This window comes from Fukomys damarensis, unplaced genomic scaffold (assembly GCF_012274545.1).
Source record: "Fukomys damarensis isolate Sample0158 unplaced genomic scaffold, DMR_v1.0_HiC HiC_scaffold_16, whole genome shotgun sequence".
NCBI classification, from domain to species: domain Eukaryota; kingdom Metazoa; phylum Chordata; class Mammalia; order Rodentia; family Bathyergidae; genus Fukomys; species Fukomys damarensis.
In genome coordinates this window covers 127,879,282-127,900,096 of record NW_022900928.1, presented here as the reverse complement: position 1 = coordinate 127,900,096, position 20,815 = coordinate 127,879,282, and the positions used below count along the sequence as shown (strand labels likewise).

The window sequence follows — 20,815 nt, the reverse complement described above, 5'->3', positions numbered from 1 at the left end:
TTTTTTTTTTTTTTTTTTTTTTTTTTGGTACTGGGGAGTGAACTCAGGTACTTGTGCTTGCAAGGCAGGTGGTGGAACCACTGAGCTAAATCCCCGGCCCTGAATGTCTTATTTTTTTCCTAGCCTTCTAACCTTCAGTGTGCTTTTTAGACATGGTCAGGCACATTCAGAGTGGTATGGCTGTAGACCAGTGTTTTTAAATTCTTCAGTGATTTGGGTTTGTATAAAAACCTAGAGGCAATGCCCTGCATTTCTTCCATTGCTTTTTTATCATGCCCACTAATGTCAGTTTGAAAATACTCTGTGAAATTTGCTGCATTCATCGAGGGCTTTTAAAAAATAGCTTCAGTTTTAATGAAGACTCAGAGCTCTTAAGTTTGCCAGAAGCAGACTGATACACAACCTCTTTAAGTCCCAGCACAGTGTCAGCTCAAAGCTGATATGAAATCTGCAGAATGAAGCCCTTTCTCATCTCACTCAAGTGCTTTCTTATGAGGTGCCACAATTCTCTACTTGAAGTCGCATTTGGTTTATAGGGTGAGTTTGCCCACAGAGGTCCTTGATAGTTGGTCTGAAGTGTTAACAATGTGTTGATGATTACCAGGATTGTGTTTCATTTATATTCTACCAGATGTTTTTTGATGGCATAGATCAAAACCACCACACAGTGAAGGTGCTGAGTTGAACCACTAGTAAGCTGTTATTTTAGATGGGATAAAGCCATCTGAAAGTAGGTCTTCGAAGCACTGCCATGCCTTTATCTACTCCTTCCTAAAAATACTTTTTCTATCAGTTCTCTGATACCTCAGTGTTTTTCTGTGTGGGTTGTATTCCTTTTTTATTTTTGAGACAGGGTCTTGCTATGTAGTTCAGGCTGGCCTGGAACTCACTGTGTAGCCCCAGATCAGCTTTAAACTTGTGGCCATTTTCCCACTTCAGCTACCACTCCTGGCCAGTTGTTTTCCTTTAAATCAGGCATTGTCCCTGGTGATTAGATCTTTGTATCAGTCAGTTATTGCTGCATAACAAACCACTGCACAACTTGATACTTTTAAGAAACGATTTACTGCTTGTGATTCTGTAGGTTGGTAGTTTGGACCTGGCTTAGCTGGAGTGTTCCTTCTGTGATCCACGCAGTGCTGGGTGTGTCCATATATGCTTTTGTGATCAGGGAGGCCCTGGCTGACCATGGAGAGCTGGAATGATGGGACCAGCGAGCCCCATGTCTCTCACTTTCCAGCAGATCAGCGCCAGCCTTTCTACCTGATACTGAGGTCCCCACAGCAGTAACAGAGGACCAGGCATGATGTACATCTCTCTTTTTGGCTGCTTCTTCTAGTTTTGCTCATGTTACATGGATCTGAGAAAATCCCAGGGCCTTGCTCATTGACTCACTCTCTGTCTCTCTCTTCACTCTGTTTTTTTGACCCTCTTGATGGGAGGAGCTGCAAAGAATTTGTGGCCCTGTTTTCAAATCTGTCATAACCTTGAAGCTAAATATGTATGATCTGACATATATATTTTACTCACACAATACTCTACATGTCTAAGAGCAAAGTGGAAGAGAAAAAGAAGTGAAAAACAAACACTGCAGTTGAACGCAAACAGTTTTAATGAATTTACCTACTTATAAGGTAAGGATAAGAAATGCCCAGATGACATTATGTCATGTTTCTGTATAGGTTATGCCTGGTCCTTAGCTTTATTTCAAAGACATTTAATTTTTCATTTTAGATTATTAATGTACATATTGTCCTAGTGTCTAAAGTCACCAAATAACATAGTTGTGAATTTTCCACTGCTTTATGAATTCTGAAATTAACAAATGCTTTCTTGGATGTATTTAATTTAATTCAGGAATTCAGGATTATTCAAACTATTGAGTTAAAACTTCAACTTATGTATATTTTGAAAATTTTTTTAATAATCCAGTTGCCCTAAGCACAGTTGCAGTTTTCTCCATGAAATTCTTTAGCAGAAATCATGACTGTAAGGGTCAGCTTCAGTCTTCTGAATTTCAGTCCCTTAGGGATTGTGGCTAAGTAGGAGGGGTGTGTTTCTAAAAAAATTTATGGATGACTATGAGAGATTTCTTTGGTATTTAATGATTTTTAGGTTCAGCATATTTACTTGAAAATGGCTGTGTCTAATAGGGAAGTTAGAAGATTGTACATTTCCATTGTGCCTTTGAATGCCCCAGTGGTATGAGAAAGTAATATACATAGGGGAAAAAAATTCATGGTTTTTACTGTTTCAAAATTTTCTGGAATTATCCCAAACACATTGTTTCATTTGCTATCAGGACCAAACAATATTTCTCTGACATATTCTCCCTCAAAGTAGATACTCAGAATTCTCCCCCGTGCCTTGAATACAGTTATCCCACAGCTCCAGGGAACATGTCTTTTACTGTAGTAAGTTTTTTAAAAAATTCACTGTAGTTTTGCTCACCTCTTGTGTACCCAGAAACAATATTAGTTTGTCAGACTATGTTTTCCAATTTTTGTCTTGTAAAAATCACCACTTTAGATTGTCTGTCCCTTTCTGACACAGTTTCCTTCAGGGAAGAAAAACAAAACAAAACAAAACAAAACAAAAACATTCCCATAGGTCAAGGAAACTGGATTGGAAAGTTTTGCGCTCACTAATCTGAATTTGGGTTTGTTTCTTCTCATTCTGATTAGTCATTCCAGGCACAGAGTGAGCGTTTCTGACTCATTAGGTTGTGGGTACAGCCTGAGAATGTGCATTCTGATGCATTCCCAGGTGTGCTTGATATTTGCTGTCTGGGGTCCACACTGGGAGAGCCAGTGGTTCAGTTCAGTGAATGTAGAGATCTCAAAAGCACCTACAGGTTGAGCACCCCTTATCCTAAATGCTTGAGATCGGAAGTGTTTTCAATTTCAGATTTCTTAGATTCTGGAATGTTTGCAGGTGCATTTATGTTTCCCATGCACCTTATATACATAAACTAAAGATAATTTCACACATTATTTTCGGCGTATTTGTGTTTTATCTGCAACCTGTCACCTGAGATCAGATGTGGAACTTTTCAATTGTGCTATCATGTTGGTCCTCAAAAACTTTAAGACTTTGGAGCATTTTAGATTTCAGTTGGACTGCTCAACCTATATATTAATAACTAGGTAAATGGTAAACTAAAATTAAATTTAACCAATTATAAAATAAGTTAAAAGGAATTGAACAGCTAAAAAACTTCCCTGTATTTTTAATCCTTTTAAAATATCTTTGTTCCTATACATATTTGCATGAAAATAGTCAACAGGTTTCCTCTTGATATCTAAGAAGTTGCAATAGAACTGTAATCTTTTTTTTTTTGTTGTTGTTGTTAGAACTGTAATCTCTGACTTTACCTGCATCCCAATCACGTGTGTCACCCATGCTGAGTCTAACGTCCCTCCTGGTGCATTCCAGAGTGGCAAACCTCTGGAACGTGAGGGTTGAAGGCTACATTTGCTTTTCCAAATTTCATCATTCTTCTTACCTCAGCTAGAAACCAATCCCCAGCACAATAACCTTTAAAATCATGTAGAATATCATCACCATATTTTTAAGAAGTCTTAGTACTTTCATCATGCTGTTACAAGCATTTGAATTTAGAATTAATTTTTATAGAGTCCACAAGCGAAAGAGTCCACACGCTAATGAATAACTTCAACTGTACATACCATATGTTGAGAGGACATATTGATAAATTCGTTTGTCAACTGTGAAGGAGGTGTAAATGTTAAGTTTTGCTACTTAAGAGTAACATTCTTCTTTAAATACAATTTGGTGTGCTGATTTTTGCATCTCCAGTGCCATATATTTCCTTTTATAAACATTTTCTTCATAATGCTCCTGTGTTGTTAAATTCTTAACAACTTTCTTTCCTTGTAGTAGGCACAGATCATAGGCAGAATCCCCCCTCTAGTGGCCAAAAACATCATACAAAAAGACATGAGGGGCCCACAATCTTATAAAGACTGCTCTTTTTTCCATGTGATTAGTTAGTATCCTGGTTTTGTAGGCAGCTTTAAGAGAAGACACTCAGAAATGTTTAGATCAGTATAATTGGGAACACTTCCAAGATGACAGGAAAGTTTAAGCTCAGACAGCTTTTTATGCAAGTTCTCCTGTTAAAGCAGGTTCACTGTTGACTTCATCTGATTTCTGACAACCTTCCTAAGCACAGCCACAACTTAGCTGTTTCATCGACAACATAGTCTTATTTGTTCTGAATTTTTAAAAACGCTGCTATTTGTAAATCAGATAGCAGAAGAGTGGTGGTTTGCTTTTTCACTATGTACCTAAGATTTTTTTTCCTTCCAAATATGAGTGAACTATGATGTATACTCTTAATAAATCTTGAGAAGCTCCTGGAGTTTTAACATTTCCAAAGATCTTCTTTTCTATATGTTAAAAGAGGCAGTTCTTCTTTTAGAAAGCATTTTCTTTATTAGCAGTCCATCTGAGTATGATGGCCATTCCTGTGTCTGAAAAAGTCCTTTCTTATAAGACTGGTCTTTTCCCTCTCTATCCTAGAATCACCTTCACTCTTGTCCCCTAAAAAAATCCATAGTAAAATTGGGCTTTTTTCTAATATTACCTCTTGTCCTACTGCTTAATCAAAGGTTAAACATAGAACTTGATTTTAATTTCCTTCACAATGGGTGACACAATTTGCAGTTGTGATATTACAAATTAAAAAATTCATAAAGCGTGGATGATAGTAACCCATGTATTATACAAACAACATATTTCCATTGTGGAAGATTATAAAATATGAATATGCATATTTAAATATATAAAATAAGGCCTTTATGAAATCACTGTCAATTCTGGAAGATATTTTCCCAGGCACTTCTGTACATATTTGTATAAAACTGACATCCATGAAGGAAACTCTTCTGCATTTATGAATCCAGAGGTTCATCTGCCCTATGATTTCATTTTCTTAGCAAATTCAATTCTCCCAATTTGCTCAGGCCTCTTTTTGCACACACCAGTCTGTGTGCAAAGGAAATGAGCAGAGAATGGACCATTGTTAAAAGAGAAAATAGAGAGCTTGGGATCAAATATTGAGCAGTGAATCAAAGTTTTACTGCCAGGCAGGAAACCAGATCGGCCCAGAGATTGGTCTCAGGGGAAGAGGCAGTGGAAAGGAAAAAGGGCAATTTTTAAAAGATCCAAAGATAAACACATCTCTCATATTAGAAAACATCAGGTCTAGTGGAATCTGAGCTAATTGAGCATGCCTGGGGGCTGTGCTATTTACTTTCTGTTTGCTTTCTTCTGATGAGCAGGCTTTGCTGCCTGTGCTGTGGGTTGGCACTGAGTAATGGCATTTTCCAGTCTTATTGTGCTCGGCACCTCTGCTGTGTTTGTGAGGTGGGCACTTACTTCACATGTGGGACACCCAGAGGGTGCATTTAAATCCTGCTGGCACTGCAGGCCACGTGAGCACACACACATTTATCGCGCGCTTCTCATGTGCCTGACATCATGCTAGATCCTTCATGTGTCTCACCACCTCCTGCATGGTGCTGAGTGCATCTCCTCCTGAGGTCAGGACAGGAGCCTGTCCTTCAGCAAGGCCCTTTGTTGCTGCAGGTGCCGGTGAGTTACCTTGATGGAAGATGTCACTCACTGGCCCTGAGCCACAGCCACATACCTGGCTGGTCCAGAGGTCCCTGCCTGCAGACACTCTCAGTATTGGGTTACAGAAAGCACTAAATGAAGAGAAAAAGGTGTGAAAACATTTTAATTTAATAAAGAGAATTTGTGAAGCAAGACTTCCGCGGGGCCCCATCATCTGTCAAACTCTCAATTTGCAAGTACATCCCCACAGTCCTCCGTCTCCGCGACACTCGGCAGGCAATGCCCCAGGTCATTGTAGCAGGTGGTGCATGGCTCCGCAGGAGACCCGTGGCATTTCTGGCAGAAACCTTGCACTCTGCTGAGAAAAATTCCACCGTGTTCTAGAGCAGTTTTTTTTATCTTATCTTTTCAGGCTTTTCTTTCTGTGCCTTTGTTTCTTTTTTTTCTCATGTCCATCTTAGAGCTTCTGCACCTGTCTCCCTCTTTCCCTCTCTTTTTCCCCAGCTTCCTTCTCCTTCTGCTTTCTGTCCTGCTCTGCCTGCCTTGCCATCCATGGCTTCTTCTGTCTCCTTACAGACTTCCTTTCTCTGAGCCACAGTACAGTCAGCCTGTGCAGCGCCCAGTGCAGGGTTGGACAGCATAGTCAGAATTCAGCAGACCCTCACTGAAATGAACTCTCTTACCTTCTTCTGTTTTCCTGGGAGAAGCTGTCAGACCTTTCTGTTCCCCTGTGTTCTGCTCCTTGAAAGTTCTTCCCTGTCCTTTCCTTCCCTCCTTCTCCCTAGCCCCATCCTCCTGGTGAGATTCTGTTTTACATGAAAGTGCGCCGAGAACAGAAACTGGCCGTGGAAGGGCACTCAGTAAACACCAGTTCCACCATTGCTTGGTATGAAGTCGCAGAAGGATCTCTGCATAAAACAAGCTGGGCTCCTCAGACTGACGCTCAGCATGGTTTTCTGTTTTACCTTTTAAATGACCCTTAACAATTATTCCGTAGTTGCCACTGCCACCACCCTCATCACAGTGACGATTTCCCTGGCAGACTCTGGGAGCCTCTTCCAGGATTCTCCGCATTGACGTTTGCAGGTCTTACCCCTTGCTCCGATAGGTAGCTGGAGGGATCTTTCTAAAATGCAAGCCTGACTTGTCATCCTTTATCCCTAAAACGCATCGGGCTGGACACCTGCCTCTTGTAGAATGAGCCCTGAGCCACTCACCCCCCACCTCGGGACTTTTGCATGTTTCTTGTCCTGCCTTAAATTGTCTCGTCACCCCTCTGTGTGTCCTCACTCTCTGCTCACTGTCCTTACCCAGGAGGCGAACATGAGACACAGAGAGTCACCTACCTTTGCCATGTGGCCGTCGAAGGCGGCAAGTCCCTGCTGGTGGAGAAGACACACGTGGAGTGAAGTGTGAGGCTGTGCCTGGAGCTGACCCTTCACTGTCCGTCCTTCCCAAAGCCTGGGGAGGGTGTTGGGAATCTGTTGATGGCGCCATAACACATAAATAACAGGGAGCTGTTTTAGTCTCATGCCTCAAGTTAGCCTCTATCTTCAGGCTTCCCATTCTGATATTTACAAGCAAGCGGAAACATTGATTGGAGTCTTTTAACATTTCTTTTCTTTTCTCACCCAGATACCACATGAAAGGAAAGGGTAAGAAACCAGGTAGTCAAAGACAGAAACAACAACAGTGGCCACTTGCCTCCACACCCCTATGAATGTTGTGTATTCACTTCCATAGCATCCTCTGTGTTCACACGTTTTCTTGCCTCTCTCTCTCTCTCTCTCTCTCTCTCTCAACAGGGACGTGACTACCATGGAAGTCTGTACACGTATCAGTGTGGACAAGCCCCTTCAGAACAGAGCATGTGGAGACCTGATAGATTTAGCAGGGATTCTTGCCTGTGTTTATTTTTTGTCCTTAAATAGAATCCCACTATGAACCTACCAGCAAAGAGAGATGAGGGAGACAGACAGAGAATCTCCCTTGGAATACAGCTCCCCACAATAAGGGGAATGAGCCACTCGTCCCATGTTCCACAGTGCCGCAGGGTTCTCTGTCCATCTCTGAGTTTCCCAGGATTTGAAAGATCACGGAGAATCATATTAGTATAATAGGATTATGTTCTCTGTATTTGCATCTGTAATTATTATGGGCAGGCGAGGTGGAATATTTGATCTCTTGGGAACCGGCCTAGACTTGAATCAGGAAATCCTAGGTTTTCAAATTTTGCCTGCTGTACTGAAGGGGTGGTGGGAAATCTCCTTTTGAGTTTCAACACAACCTTGAAGGAACCACTCTGTACTTTCCCCCACTTATTTCAGATGGACTGAAAAGTAAAAACAAACAGACAAAAGACTCCAGACACTTTGGACTTGCTCTCGCCTTGAGTCCAGGAGCTCAGTGAGAGCTGGGGGAGCGAGCCCTGCAGCCTCACCCTGGCCTCCTTGGACACAAGGCCACTGGTTTGGGAAGCTCTTGCTAGGCTCCTTTTGCTGAGCGGAAGGAAGTACAGATTGCCCTCCAGAGGCACCGCAGAGGGATGCATCACAAGGATTTGTTGCACAATGTGTGGAAGCCATCTGGCTGCAGCCACAGTCCGCCAGCTTTAGGTTTTCCAAGCGTGATGACCCAGTGGGTCAGGCCAGGGAAAGAGTGCAGGAATAAACACGGTGTGTGGCCAGAGCTGGTCTCATCCTGATGCTAAGATGCAGTTGTCGTGAGATAGTGTTGAGAGAAGACAAAGAACGGGTGGAAGACCTGGCTTCTCCCCAGGGAGGCAGTGGGTGTCCTGTTCTGGAGCTGTCCGCACCCCTGGGCGGAATCCTTTGCTGAGCCAGCCACGTCTGGCTTACCAGAAGAGCAAGAATGGCATTTCCTCCATACCAGCCCTGCCAGGATGCCCGAGTCCCAGCTTGATGGTAAAGAAACTTTCAGTAGGGAGCTCCTTACCTTGCATATCACCAGGAGGGGGCACTGTCTCCACTCCTCTTTATCCCAGCCTCAGGTCAATCCAGTGCTGGTTTTCTTCTGTGAGAGGGCACTGCTGGAAAGAGTCACCACACGGGTCTTACCTGACCCTGAAGATGGCAGGTCCCCCTTCAGCATTGCCCAGAAACCTTTTTGCTCTGATGAATTCACTCTCACTGTTAACCACTGGAGAAGCATGTCTCCAAATCTGGAGTCACTCTAAAGGATCTAGGGCAGTGGTTCTCTAAAAGGAGGTTTTGTCCTTCGCGGATCACCACGAAGTCTGATGAGAGTTTTGACCACCACAGCTACGATGGGGTGGGGCCACCAGAATACTGGAATACAGGGTGCAGAGCTAAGTCTCGGAAGCGGCCTATATGCCCATTAACAGATGAGTGGATAAAGAAAATGTGGTATTTACACACTGAGGAGTACTGCTCTGCTATAAAGAAAAATAAACTTTGTAGGAAAGTGGATGCACCTTGAGACATAATGTTAAGTGAAATAAATCGAACAAGCTTAAGTCTCATAGGACCTCTCATATGAGAAACCCAAAATTTAAAGAACAAAATAAAAGACAGACAATTGGAAATAGGGTGATACATCTTTTGCAAGTAGGAAGGGAACCAAGAGATGGAGGGGACACAGGGAGGGAGGTGAAGAAAGAAGTGAGATGTGTTATGTACATGTAGCAACTCCCCACGAAGAATGTGATCCTTGAGTACTACAAACTAAATACTAATAATAGTACAGACTGTATCCTAATTAAAAATCAGAAAAAGAAATGCTGCTCAATACCTTACCCTGCACAGGACAGCTGCCAACAATTAAGAGGAATGCACTGGACCAGCACCTCAGTACACCTGTCCCTCCTTATCCTTGAGATGTGTTCCAAAGCTCCCACAAGATGCCCGAAAACTTGCATAGCGACAAGCTCTCTGGTCATCCCTCGGTGCTGAGAGGGCTGGTCCCAGCAGCATCCCCACCCCATGGACATCCTCATTGGAGGGTGCTCAAGCCCTCCTCTAAGAGGGTGCAGCATTTGCATGTGACCCACGCATGACCTCCTGTATGCTATAAATCATCTCTAGATTGCTGATACCATTACGATGTAAATGCTATGTAAATAGTTGTTTTGCTGTGCTGTCGAGAGAGAATAATGACAAGACAGAAAGCCTGCACGTGTTCAGTCAGATGCAACTTTCCCCCCAGTATTTTTGAAGCATGGTAAATTGAGTCTACAGAGAGCTCACCCCACTCTAATTTTATCCTGTACCTACGTGGAGTACAGTGCACACACCCTGGATAAAGAGGTGGTTCCCATCCCGGGCAGCACAGAGCAAGATCAGGCGAGGTTTCTGTCATGCTACTCAGGAGGCTACCCAATTTATAATGTATGAAATTGTTTATTTCTGGAATTGCCCATTTGTTACTTCAGCAACTGAAGCTGCAGAAGGCGGAACTCCAGATAAGGGGAGAAGGAGTGCAGTGTCACAGCTGGGAAACCCTGATTCAGCTTCTGCCTGGGGCATTTTGTTAGGGTGGCCCTACCAGACTAACACAGCAGGCCAGTATTTCGGGGAAAACATGGGGAAGCTGCACATAGCATTGACTGGGCCAGTTTCTTTAGCTCTCTGATGCTCGATTCCTCCCCTGTAAACTGGGACTGTAAATGGCCATCCCTGTGGTTATCGTGAGGATGAAAGCAGGTAACACACACAAAGCAAGTGTCGCTACTGGGCTGCTGGAGTGGGAGCTCCTCACAGGTGGTGACCCCGCCACTGAGCTTTGTGCCTGGGCCACCAGGAGGCTCGTGCCCAGGAGGCAGGGAGGTGCAACTTAAGTGAGTGTTGACAGTGGTATTTTGGGCACTGGTTCATTACTGTGATTGTTGCAGCTTTTGTGTGCTGATACCGTGGGCACAGCTATCAAGCCTGCAATTGAGGCCTCGATTTTTAAGTATATATTGTAGTGGAAGAGGTCAAACAATAAGCGAGTAAAGAAGTCAGCTAAATGCAATTTTATGCAGCCCTGTGATGGAAATCCCCCGTATGCTGTGATTAGGGTGGTGGCAGGGCTCCTGTACACAGCTGTGGCAGTCATGGTGGGGTTTCAACTTGACTGGCTTTGGGATCCACCCCAGGAGTCAGTGAAGCACACTGCTAGGTATGTCGGGGAGTCATGGAGGCATGGTTTTGGGGTCTCTCTCTGGTCTCTCCCACTGGCCCTTTTCCCCTGCTCCACTTCCTGGCCGCCATGAACTAAGCAGCTTATGCCATGATGTTTTTGCCGGGAGCCAGATGACCATGGTCTGAAGTCATGAGCAAACTCACCCTCTCCTCCTTTCAGTTGTGGGTGTCAGGTGGTGCATCTCAGTGAAGAGATAGCCAACTAATACATTAACATTGTCAGAGAATATTCTGTTGATGTGGTTTTTGTTTTCTACTGATACATGTGCTGTCTCTTGGTGGTTTCAGTGCTCCTAGAGCTACTGCTCTTATGAAGTGATTTTCCAATATGGAGGGCAACTTTTGGTGCCGTATTTTCTCCATTATCCAGGCATATGTTGCAGGAGAGTGCAGTGCATCTCAAAACTGGGCCACACATGTTCAGCAGTGAGAGTCTTGGCTTGAAGGTTATTAACAGGCTTTCAGTCACATGAATGTCCAGTGCAACAGTCCACAGTTGTGCAGGATGCTGGGCATTATTTTTCTGTGCAGGATCGTCGAGAACATGCCAAGATGTTAAGCATCTCTGGTCCTTCCTAAAATCTAGTCTGACCCTCCAATCAGGGCCATAAGGACCTCTCTCACCTTTATTTTCAAAACAGCCTCTAGGGGGCAGGCCAGGTCCCATTAACAGCCTTCATTTTGAGAGTCTCCACTGACCTATTGCTCTTCAAAGCCAGGGCTCACACGCCCTCCTTGGAGCCTTTGGACTGCTAACCAGCCCGCCTAGTCTTCCTTCCTCCCTGCTGTCCATGTACTGTGTGCTTTTCCCTTTCACCAACCCCTGTCCAGTATGGTGATCAGGCTCCTTGTCTGCCACCCGACCACCTGGCCTCAGTCTTCTTTTCTACCTTTCGCATCCTCTCTTTGATGAAAACTTCAGCACCAACTCCAGGCAGCTGTTCCCAAAGTGCTCTTCTACGCTATTCAGACGTTTTCTCCAACTGTCTTTGAGCCTCTCCCTGTAACTCCTGAGTTGGACACACATCCAGTGGGTCTCCTGGTCTGGTTTTGCTTTGCTCAGACCTGAGTTAAGAACATCATTCACTCGCTCAGCCCCAACGTGGCAGCCCTCACCACAGCTCTCAGCTGCTCGCAACTTGCGCTTGCTGTATTCTCTTGAGTCTCAAGAACAGAATTGGAATGGACTATTCAGGGGCAAAGATGGAGATCAGCGCCCCGAAGGAGCCACTCTTATCCCACCTTTCTGCTCTCTGCTTTAAATTTTTCAAAAATTCTTTGGACTGGACTAATTTTTCAGACTCTGGGCAGACTGCCCTGAGCTAATTTGTTTGCTTGAATTAATTATCAGCAGGAGGTGGCTGCCTCATTTTCCCGGAGCCCTTCTCACTGGGAAGGAGCACAGTTTTATTCCAACAATCTGATTTTGGCTCCTTGGCTCCAAGTGGAAAGGGTGCCTCGACATTTCCATAAAGACATTTAAATGTTGCTGTCTCCAAAGAAACTGTTTCAGGAGATGAAACCTTATCTTTCTTTTTCCCCAAGGAAGAAAAACATCACTGGCTTATTTATCTCTGTAGAGTAAGCTTCCTCATTTGCTTTTCATGTTGCTAGTGAAACAAGGACAATAATACTGTTTTCAAAATATGAGATGATTCTGGATGATTTCATGTAACCCAATTTTGAATTTTATTCTTATAAATAACACCTCAAGTCAGAGGTTGAAGATGCAGGTAGGGTTATATGTTACCCTTTTAAATGATAAAAGAACTGGTGGAAAAGCAGGTACAATTGCAAAGATAGTGCAAGTGATTGTGTTTCACACAGATTATAAAAAGGTTTTTATAATTAGGAAAAGGAAGCAAAAGGTGCCTAACTTTTTATACCTACATGTACTAATTGTGAGAGACATGCGGCATGAAATCTACCTTTCAAACAAAATTTGAAATGTACATTATAAGCCGGGTGTGGTGGTGCATGCCTGTAATCCCAGAACTAGGGAGGCTGAGGCAGGAGGATCGCTGCAAGTTTGAGACCAGCCTGGGCTACATAGTGAGTTCCAGGTCAGTCTCAACTACATGGTGAGACCCTGTCTCATCTCAAAAAAGAAAAACAAAACAAAACAAAAAAAAAGGAAATGTACATTATAGACTGGTGTGTGACATTTACAGTCCAGGGCAGCCAGCACATCTGGAGACCCAGTGTGTCTTGCAAAACCGAAACTCTCCCCTTTGAACGGCCATGCTCCATTTCCCCCTTCCTACCCTTGGCAACCACTATTCTACTTTCTGTGTCTGTGAGTTTGAGCTCATATAAGTAAGACCATGCAGTATGTGACCTTCTGTGACTGGCTTATTTCACTTAGGATAGAAGAGGATTTCTTTCTCTGTTTGTGTGTGGTTCTGTGAGTGTGTGTGGGTGGTACTGGGGATTGAACCCACGGCCTTCACACTGAGCTACATCCCCAACCCTTTATAAAAAGTTTTTGAGACAGCCTTACTAAATCACTAATTTTCCCAGGCTGAGCTCTAATTTAGGATCCTCCTGCCTCAGCCTCCCAGAGTGCTGGGATTGAGGTGTAAGAGCCTGCTGTATGTATATAGCACAATTTTTTTTCTCTACTCACCTGTTAATGGACGCTCAGTCTGTTTCTATCTCTTGACTATTATGAATAACACTACAGTGAATACAGGAGATCTAATAGTTCTTTGAGATCTGTTTTTCAATTCTTTTGGATAAATATCCAGAAGTAGCACTGCTGAACCATTTAAATTATTTTTAATTTTTTGAAGCTCCTCCATACTGTTTTGCATAGCAGCTGTACCTTTTCACATTCTCACCAACAGCATGCAAAGTTCCATTTTTTCCACATACTTGCTGACATTTGATATCTGTATCTATATCTAATATGAAACAACTATATAGTTATATAGCAGTGGCTATCCTGACAGTTATGAAGTAATTTCTCATCATGATTTTGATTTGCAGTTCTCTAATGATTAGTGATATTAGTGATATTGCTTGTTTTTCTATACACTGGTTGGCCATTTACATGTTCTTATACTGCATGCAAAAATCAACTCAAAATGGATAAAATACTTAGATATAAAGACCTGAAACTATACAACTCTTAGAAACAAATGGAGGAAGGCCTTTAAGGTATTGGTCTTGGCGATGATGTCTTGAATAGGACTTCAAAAACATAGGTGAGAAGTGCAAAACTAGACAAGGGCCACTACATCAGTCTAAAAGTCTGTAGCATGGATGAAATGATCGACAGTTAAAGGGCCCCTGCAGAATGGGAGATCATATCTGCAAACCGTATCTTTGATAAGGAGTTCATATCCAAAACTCTTGCAAAAGGAAAGATCTTTCACTGAGTCTACATCAGGAATCAAGAAATGTGTCCCGTAAAGGGCCAGACAGTAAATATTTAGCCTTTGCACGCCATGTGGTCTTGGGCACAGCTGTTCGGTTTGCTAGTGGAAGCAACCGCAGATGATAAATGAGTGGAAGGGTGTGGTGTGTCTTTCAGAACGTTATTTACAGGAATGGGCTGCGATGGATTTGACCTGTGGGCTGTAGTTCACTGACCCTGATCTACAGCAACGTCTCCCACCCACCCGTCTACTTGTTATAGTGCGGGACGTCTGAACATATTCTCTGATGGACAAAATCATTGTTGGTTGAGAAGCCTCATCTCAATGATGGAAATACCTCGAGAATGCTTCTGTCTGCATCTGTCCTGCATGAAGACAAGCACAGCTGTTTTCCCCCTAATCATAAAACGAATGACATTCAGAAATGGGGGCACCACTGTAATCTGAGAGAGCAATAGGACAGATTTCCCTGAAGTTAAAAAATAATAGGGTTAGGGTGGAAGAATTGAGAAGGCCAGTGTTTGTCTCTGGTCAAAGTCTCCTCACGGGGGCCACCATTATTGCCTTAATGTGGAAAGCAGTTCAGAAATAACTAAAATGGCAACATACTTGGAAGTGCTCTGCTCATAATGCAAATATGAGCTTAACCTACTTTTAGGACGGCCCAGGAAACAGAACATTTCCACACATTAGAGTGTTCTAGAGGGACTTTCTGAGTTTGAGGGTTGGAAAGGCTGGAGAAACCCCATACTGAGAATTCCCATGTGTGCTAGAATTTATTTTTTTCTGCTTATCTGGATTCAGGACTAACATAGGCAGGGTGATTTTTGAAAGCACTCACATGTTTTGCATTGTTTGGACTGGGCCAGACAAAAATGGCCTGGTTTCACTGCAAGTTGGCAACAACATATGTTTTTGAAAGTTGAAAATAGCATAACACTCAGGAATAAATCTCAAGGAATGTTGTCTTCTTCTCTTTTAGAATAAACACCTGTGTTGCAAATAGGAGATTAAAAGCTGTCTTTAAAAAAAAATCAACTGTTGGTTTCTTTTTCTTCAATCCTGTCATACTTTTAATGATTAAGTACAACTTTAAATGTTATCATTTATAAAATCATACTTTTGAGCAAACAACAGAACAAACCCACATTTCTTCAGGGATTCAGTTAAGCCTTCTGAGCTCATTTTCTCTTGGGAAGCAAAGGAAATGCATTGATGCTTCTCATTTAATAACACTCTCCTTGATTAAATATGTTTTTTTCTGATGGATGTGGACTGCAAGTGTGGCTGTGGGCCTTGAGAGGAGCTGTTTGTCACCCTGCTGATGTAAACTGCAGTCTCCCGAGGAGGCTGCAGGTGACAACCTGGGGGTCCCCTTCCCCACGACAGAACCCCTGGACACAGTGATGCGCTCAATTGCTTCTTCCACATTTGGGATCCTGTGATAAGAACAGGCCTTTTCTCCATCGCCTTTCACAGATCCACATGTCAGCCCCCCAGAGACCCAGCTCTGAAACTGCATGTGTCTGTGCTTCCCTGCCTGTGCACCTGATGTCCCGGGATCCCTCTGACTGCAGGTTTTTCTCTCCATCCCTCAGGTTACCATGGCCTGTACTGTGAGGAGGAGTACAATGAGTGTCTCTCCACCCCCTGCCTCAATGCGGCCACCTGCAGGGACCTGGTTAATGGCTATGAGTGCGTGTGCCTGGCAGACTACAAAGGTGAGCACGGGCTGGGGACTTATGGGGACTTAGCTCAGTGGTTCTGCCACTTGCCTCGCAAGCTCAAGGTCCCAAGTTTGATCCCCGGTACAAACAAAAGAAACATGAGCATAGCTTGGCCTCTCTGACTGGGTTGGCTCTGCAGGACCTGTTCGATTTCCCAGCTTTCATGCACACACCTCTAATTTGAGCATGAATTTGTTTAGAGCCAGAATCGAATACTGAGGCCTGGAAGATTTATGGATCCAGGGAGACCATTTTGTGAGTCTCACCCCCTGCAAACTGCTCCCTCTGAAGTCTCCCTCTCCTGCCTGTCCCAGCTCTCTTTTCTGTTGAATGTATAAAAAGCTGAGACTGAAAAGGTGCATCAGAAGGCTGTGCACGGTGCAGAGGAGGAACACCCACCGGGGTCAGGCTGGCTGTGTGGAGCTGGTGCTGTATCGGCAGGTAGGGTCTTGTGTATTGGCAAATAACAGGGTCTTAATTCTCATTAAATGAGTCAGTTGGGAGGGAAATGTTAGTTCATTTGAGCGGATGCTGGTCAATGTCACTCTGCAAAAATAGCTGCCATCGACAGGGTGTTTATAACACCTGGCCCACGTTCTAAGGCACTTACATGAACTAGCTCATTGGATCCTTCTGACAACCCCACGGGGTGGAGGGTGATTTTATCCCCAGAAGCCCAGCCAGCTTCGTTCCTAAAGCCTTGTCCCTGACTCCACACTGGCCTGGAGCCACGGTTCATGGATGGTGTGGCTGCACTGAAACCGAGATACCCCTGGCCAGCAGAGTCTGCTTGTTAGCTGCTGTGCACAGTTCTCTAACATAACTCCAAAGCTGGTCTTAGATTCTTGTAATACCTGTGGCCCTATTTATAACTGTTTTCCTGAATCTTTCGCTCCTGCCACTGTTTCTTTGATGCCTTCCACCTGCCTGGTGGCTTTGCATTGTGACCATCCTTGCTTCCCTTGGCATGGCTCCACCTCAGACTTGCAGACACACAGTAGAACTTGCTAGAACCCCTGGAGGGAAGGGCTGGAGCTGGGCCATGGCCCTGCCCTTGGCAGAGCTGATACTTCTTTTAGAGTGCAGTGCTCTTTGAGAACCAGATGCCACCAGCATCCTCAGAGGGACAAGGGCAGGCATGCTGGCTTCACCCCGATGGCTTTTCCGTTTGAAATCAAGCAGAGAATGAGAAATACTGATTTTACTCAGTTCTGGGAAGAACGAAGGAAATAAGAATCAAGGGATGGGGAAGCTCATCCTAACCATGTCTCGGGCTGCGTGGAGAGCCAGGGCGAGTCTCTTAAGTTGAAGAAGCTTCCTACTCTCTGTTATGTAAGAAAAGCGATGCTTGCAGAGGTTTTGAGTTTCTTCAGTAAAAGAGTGTGGAGAATGGACTTCAAAAGTTAACTCTGCCAACATCCTTTAGTTTATGGTAGAATTTTATGAAGTAGATTTCAGCTTCATAAGTGACAAAATCAATAACGAGATGCATTCTGAACATGCCCCTTACTTTTCTTTGAGACTTCACTCATGCTATCATTGTTAAGTAGTTTAAAAAATACAGTTGCATACAATACAAATCCATAGAATATGATCCTAGCCTTTTTGTATGGTTTTGGAATTAAACTCAGGGCCTTTTCTCTGAGCTACATCCCCAGCCTAGATTTTAGTTTTTATTTTGAGACAGGGTCTTGATAAGTTGCCCAGGCTGGGGTGGAACTTGCTGTTCTCCTGCCTCAGCCTCCCAGAGTGCTAGGATTATAGCCATGATCCTAGGATTTTTCCATTTTCCTCCTGGGTGTTCCAGAATTTTGCCACTTCCTCCAAGCTCCATATTGAACTCCTCAGTCCTACGGTAGGAGTGACATTATCTCTGTCTTCACTGGATAAAAGTGTGTTATCGTGTGCAAAATATTCAAATCGATCTGATTTTCCACACCCTGATGTTGGTGGTTCACAAATTTAAGTGTATCAGAAGCTGCTGGTGGATTTGTGAGGGCAAAGATTGCTGGGTTCTCCCTCACAGTTTCTGATTCACTGGGCCTGTGATGGGACCCGAGACCTCAAATTTCTGCTAAGTTCTCAAGTGGTAATGATGTGCCAGTCCATTGTAGTTTTTGCCCTAGAAACATAGCAGAAATCACAACCACTGAACTTTTACTCTGTCCCTGTTAGCTGACTGCACACAACTCATCCTGCTGATACCTTTTCCTGTATGCTGTGAATTCTGCCCCTTCCATCTTCCCAAGAACTTTCTCTAGTGTTTCTGCCTGCACATCCTCAACCTTGAACTCTCCTTGCTTCTTCCTTTCATCCCATAAATATGTTCATGGATCTCTTACTCTAAGAAAGTGAAGATTCTGGGAAGATAGCAGCTGGCATCCATGTCCAATATCCCCAATCCCTCCTGACTCTCTGGTGGCAGTGACTTGAGAAGATGAGAGTGACTTGGGATAATAGTCAGGTGCTGGGAGGCTTGGCTTCTGCTATCTAGGAGTCAGAGACAGAGGGTCCAGGGGGAATGGGGCTCAGTGCACAGCTGGGCTGGGTGGACCTCTGTTCCCATGAGACAAGTGTACCTTGTGTGACCCTAGGAGGCAAAGGTATCGTCTGGCCTCACAGATGCTGGTTGCCCTTTAAGAGCTTGTCCTTTGATTTCTGCATGGCTGAGACAGAATAATGTTGTCCTGCTCACACTCAGAGAGCCCCAACTGGGAGAAGTCTCTGTACTTCAGGCCTCAGCAGATCCAACTGGCTGGACCGCTCAGAGGCCTCCCCACTCCAGCCCAGCCAGGACAGGGACCTGCAGCCACCACTCAACAATGGAGAAAAAGTGATCGAAGTCAAAATGGAGCCTTTAAACACTTGAGAGAGGAAGTGAAATGAATGACATATAGTGCTCAAAATTGTACTGGGATCTGGAAAAGCAAAAGGAGGAACTACTTTGTGATAGATGTAAAAAATGCGGAAGTCAAAACCACGAGCAAGAAGATAGGAAGTGTGGCGACAAGATTCAAGCAGCCTGTTTCCATTGGAGTGATGGGTGCTATGGAGGAAGAAGAAACAAGGAAACCAAACCAGAATCATCTGTCCTAGAGAGGTGTGGGAGCTGAGGAATGGGTGCCCAGAGTGGTTTGTGAGGATCACGCATGGTTTGAGGTTCCCTCATAAAATTTCCAAATCCTGGGATCCAGAGAGGTTTTCTTGAGGTTCTAATAGGGTGTGCAGCTTGCATCCAGAAGAAAAAGTGTCAGACCAGCCTCAGGCTGTTTTTCGGTAAGGAAGGTGAACAGTGGAGTGGGGCTTCAGACTTCAAAGTGCAGAGGACTGTGAGTGCAAGGATTGTCTATCACTGAGGACAAAAGAAAGGGCTGTGCACTCCAGGATACAGAAGCCACAACACCACCTATCTTCTCTAAGAAATGACCAGGGCTTGGTGATTTGGCTCAGTGGGTCCACCACCTGCCTTGCAAGTGTAAGGTCCCAAGTTCAGTCCCCAGTACCCAAAGAAGTGTCCACACATGATGGTGCATGCCTATAATCCTAGCACACTGGGAGGCTGAGGCAGGAGAGTTGCAAGTTGGAGTGCAGCCTGTGCAATTGACTTAGTGAAACCCGATCTCAAAAGAAGACAAATAGAAAAAAAAAAAAAAAAAAAAAACAGAAAACACACATGATGGTGCATGCCTATAATCCTAGCACACTGGGAGGCTGAGGCAGGAGAGTTGCAAGTTGGAGTGCAGCCTGTGCAATTGACTTAGTGAAACCCGATCTCAAAAGAAGACAAATAGAAAAAAAAAAAAAAAGAAAAACAGAAAGGTCTGGGGATATAGGGGATGTAGCTCAGTATGAAGACCCTGTGTTCAATCCCCAGTACCACACACACACACACACACACACACACACACACACACACGCACACTGTTGTAAAAAGTACTCTCATGTCATAAGCACTAAATTAGGAAGACATCTGGCAAGGGAAGAGCAGGAGGAAGAGTGCTGAGCTTTAAAAGCAGAGGTCAAACTGAGGAGATGATGTGAATATGCTGTGAAAAATGGGCTGCTAAACAGAAAACAAAGTGTTCTTGTATTTCTATATAAATGCCATGGAATACTAATGGTGGAATAAAATCCTCTTCTCTGATGTTGTGTCCTCCTCTACTTAACATGTTTTCTTCCAGTTTTTGTTTCCACCAAATCTTGCAGCAGTTGGCGCAGAAGAGAGCTCCCGTACTCCCTTACTGTGTGCTCTTTTCGGAACCCGCTCTATTTGGCTCTTGTCCATGCCGCTCCACTCAACTGCATTCCAGGAAACCCACGGTGAAAGCCTGGAAAACGTCTCCCTGGCATCCAGGATCCTTCGCCTTCCCCTGCACTTGGGGTTCCTGCCCCTTCACCCCACTGATCCCCGGCTTCTTCCTGCTTGTCACCTGCTCTGTTTTCTGCAGCTCTGTTCTTGCCGCCCTGGTTCTCCTCTCCCTGTCCTCCTTGAGTCCTTGCTTCCCAGACACCACGACCTCTGTTAGGCCCCACAGTGCATACTTGGACCCCTTCTCTCACCCTCATCTTTGTCCTCACTGACTCTTACTTCTGTACCTGGATCTAACTGTATCTGAAATGCTGACCCCAAACAGATGCACCTCGATGCCTTCCAGCAGGTTCTTTATATTTACTATCAAGCCTTGTGTCCTGTGCTTTCTAGCTTCAGACCTCGCTCTGTTCCTGAACCACATCATAATTACCCAAGGCAGTAACTTGTTCTTTCTCTTTTTTAATTCTCTGCAGCTCTAAGTATGAAGGCTTACACAAAGCAAATGCTCAATAGCTATGTTTAACTGAATTAAAACTATTGTTTAACACAGCACTTAAATAAAGGAAGCCAATGCCAACACTGTCCTGAGATAGATCTTCCACTGTACATCACAACATGGCTAGAAAGCAAAAT

The 20,815-nt window shown here is 44.1% G+C and overlaps 1 protein-coding gene across 1 annotated transcript in view; it reads left to right on the top strand.

Moving 5' to 3' along the window:
• Positions 1–20,815, top strand: part of Dner (delta/notch like EGF repeat containing) — a 195,230-nt gene that overhangs the window by 135,129 nt on the left and 39,286 nt on the right. The window contains exon 8 of the mRNA XM_010608136.3: positions 15,742–15,864. Coding sequence (XP_010606438.2) covers positions 15,742–15,864 — 123 coding nt within the window. The remainder of the gene's footprint in view (positions 1–15,741; positions 15,865–20,815) is intronic.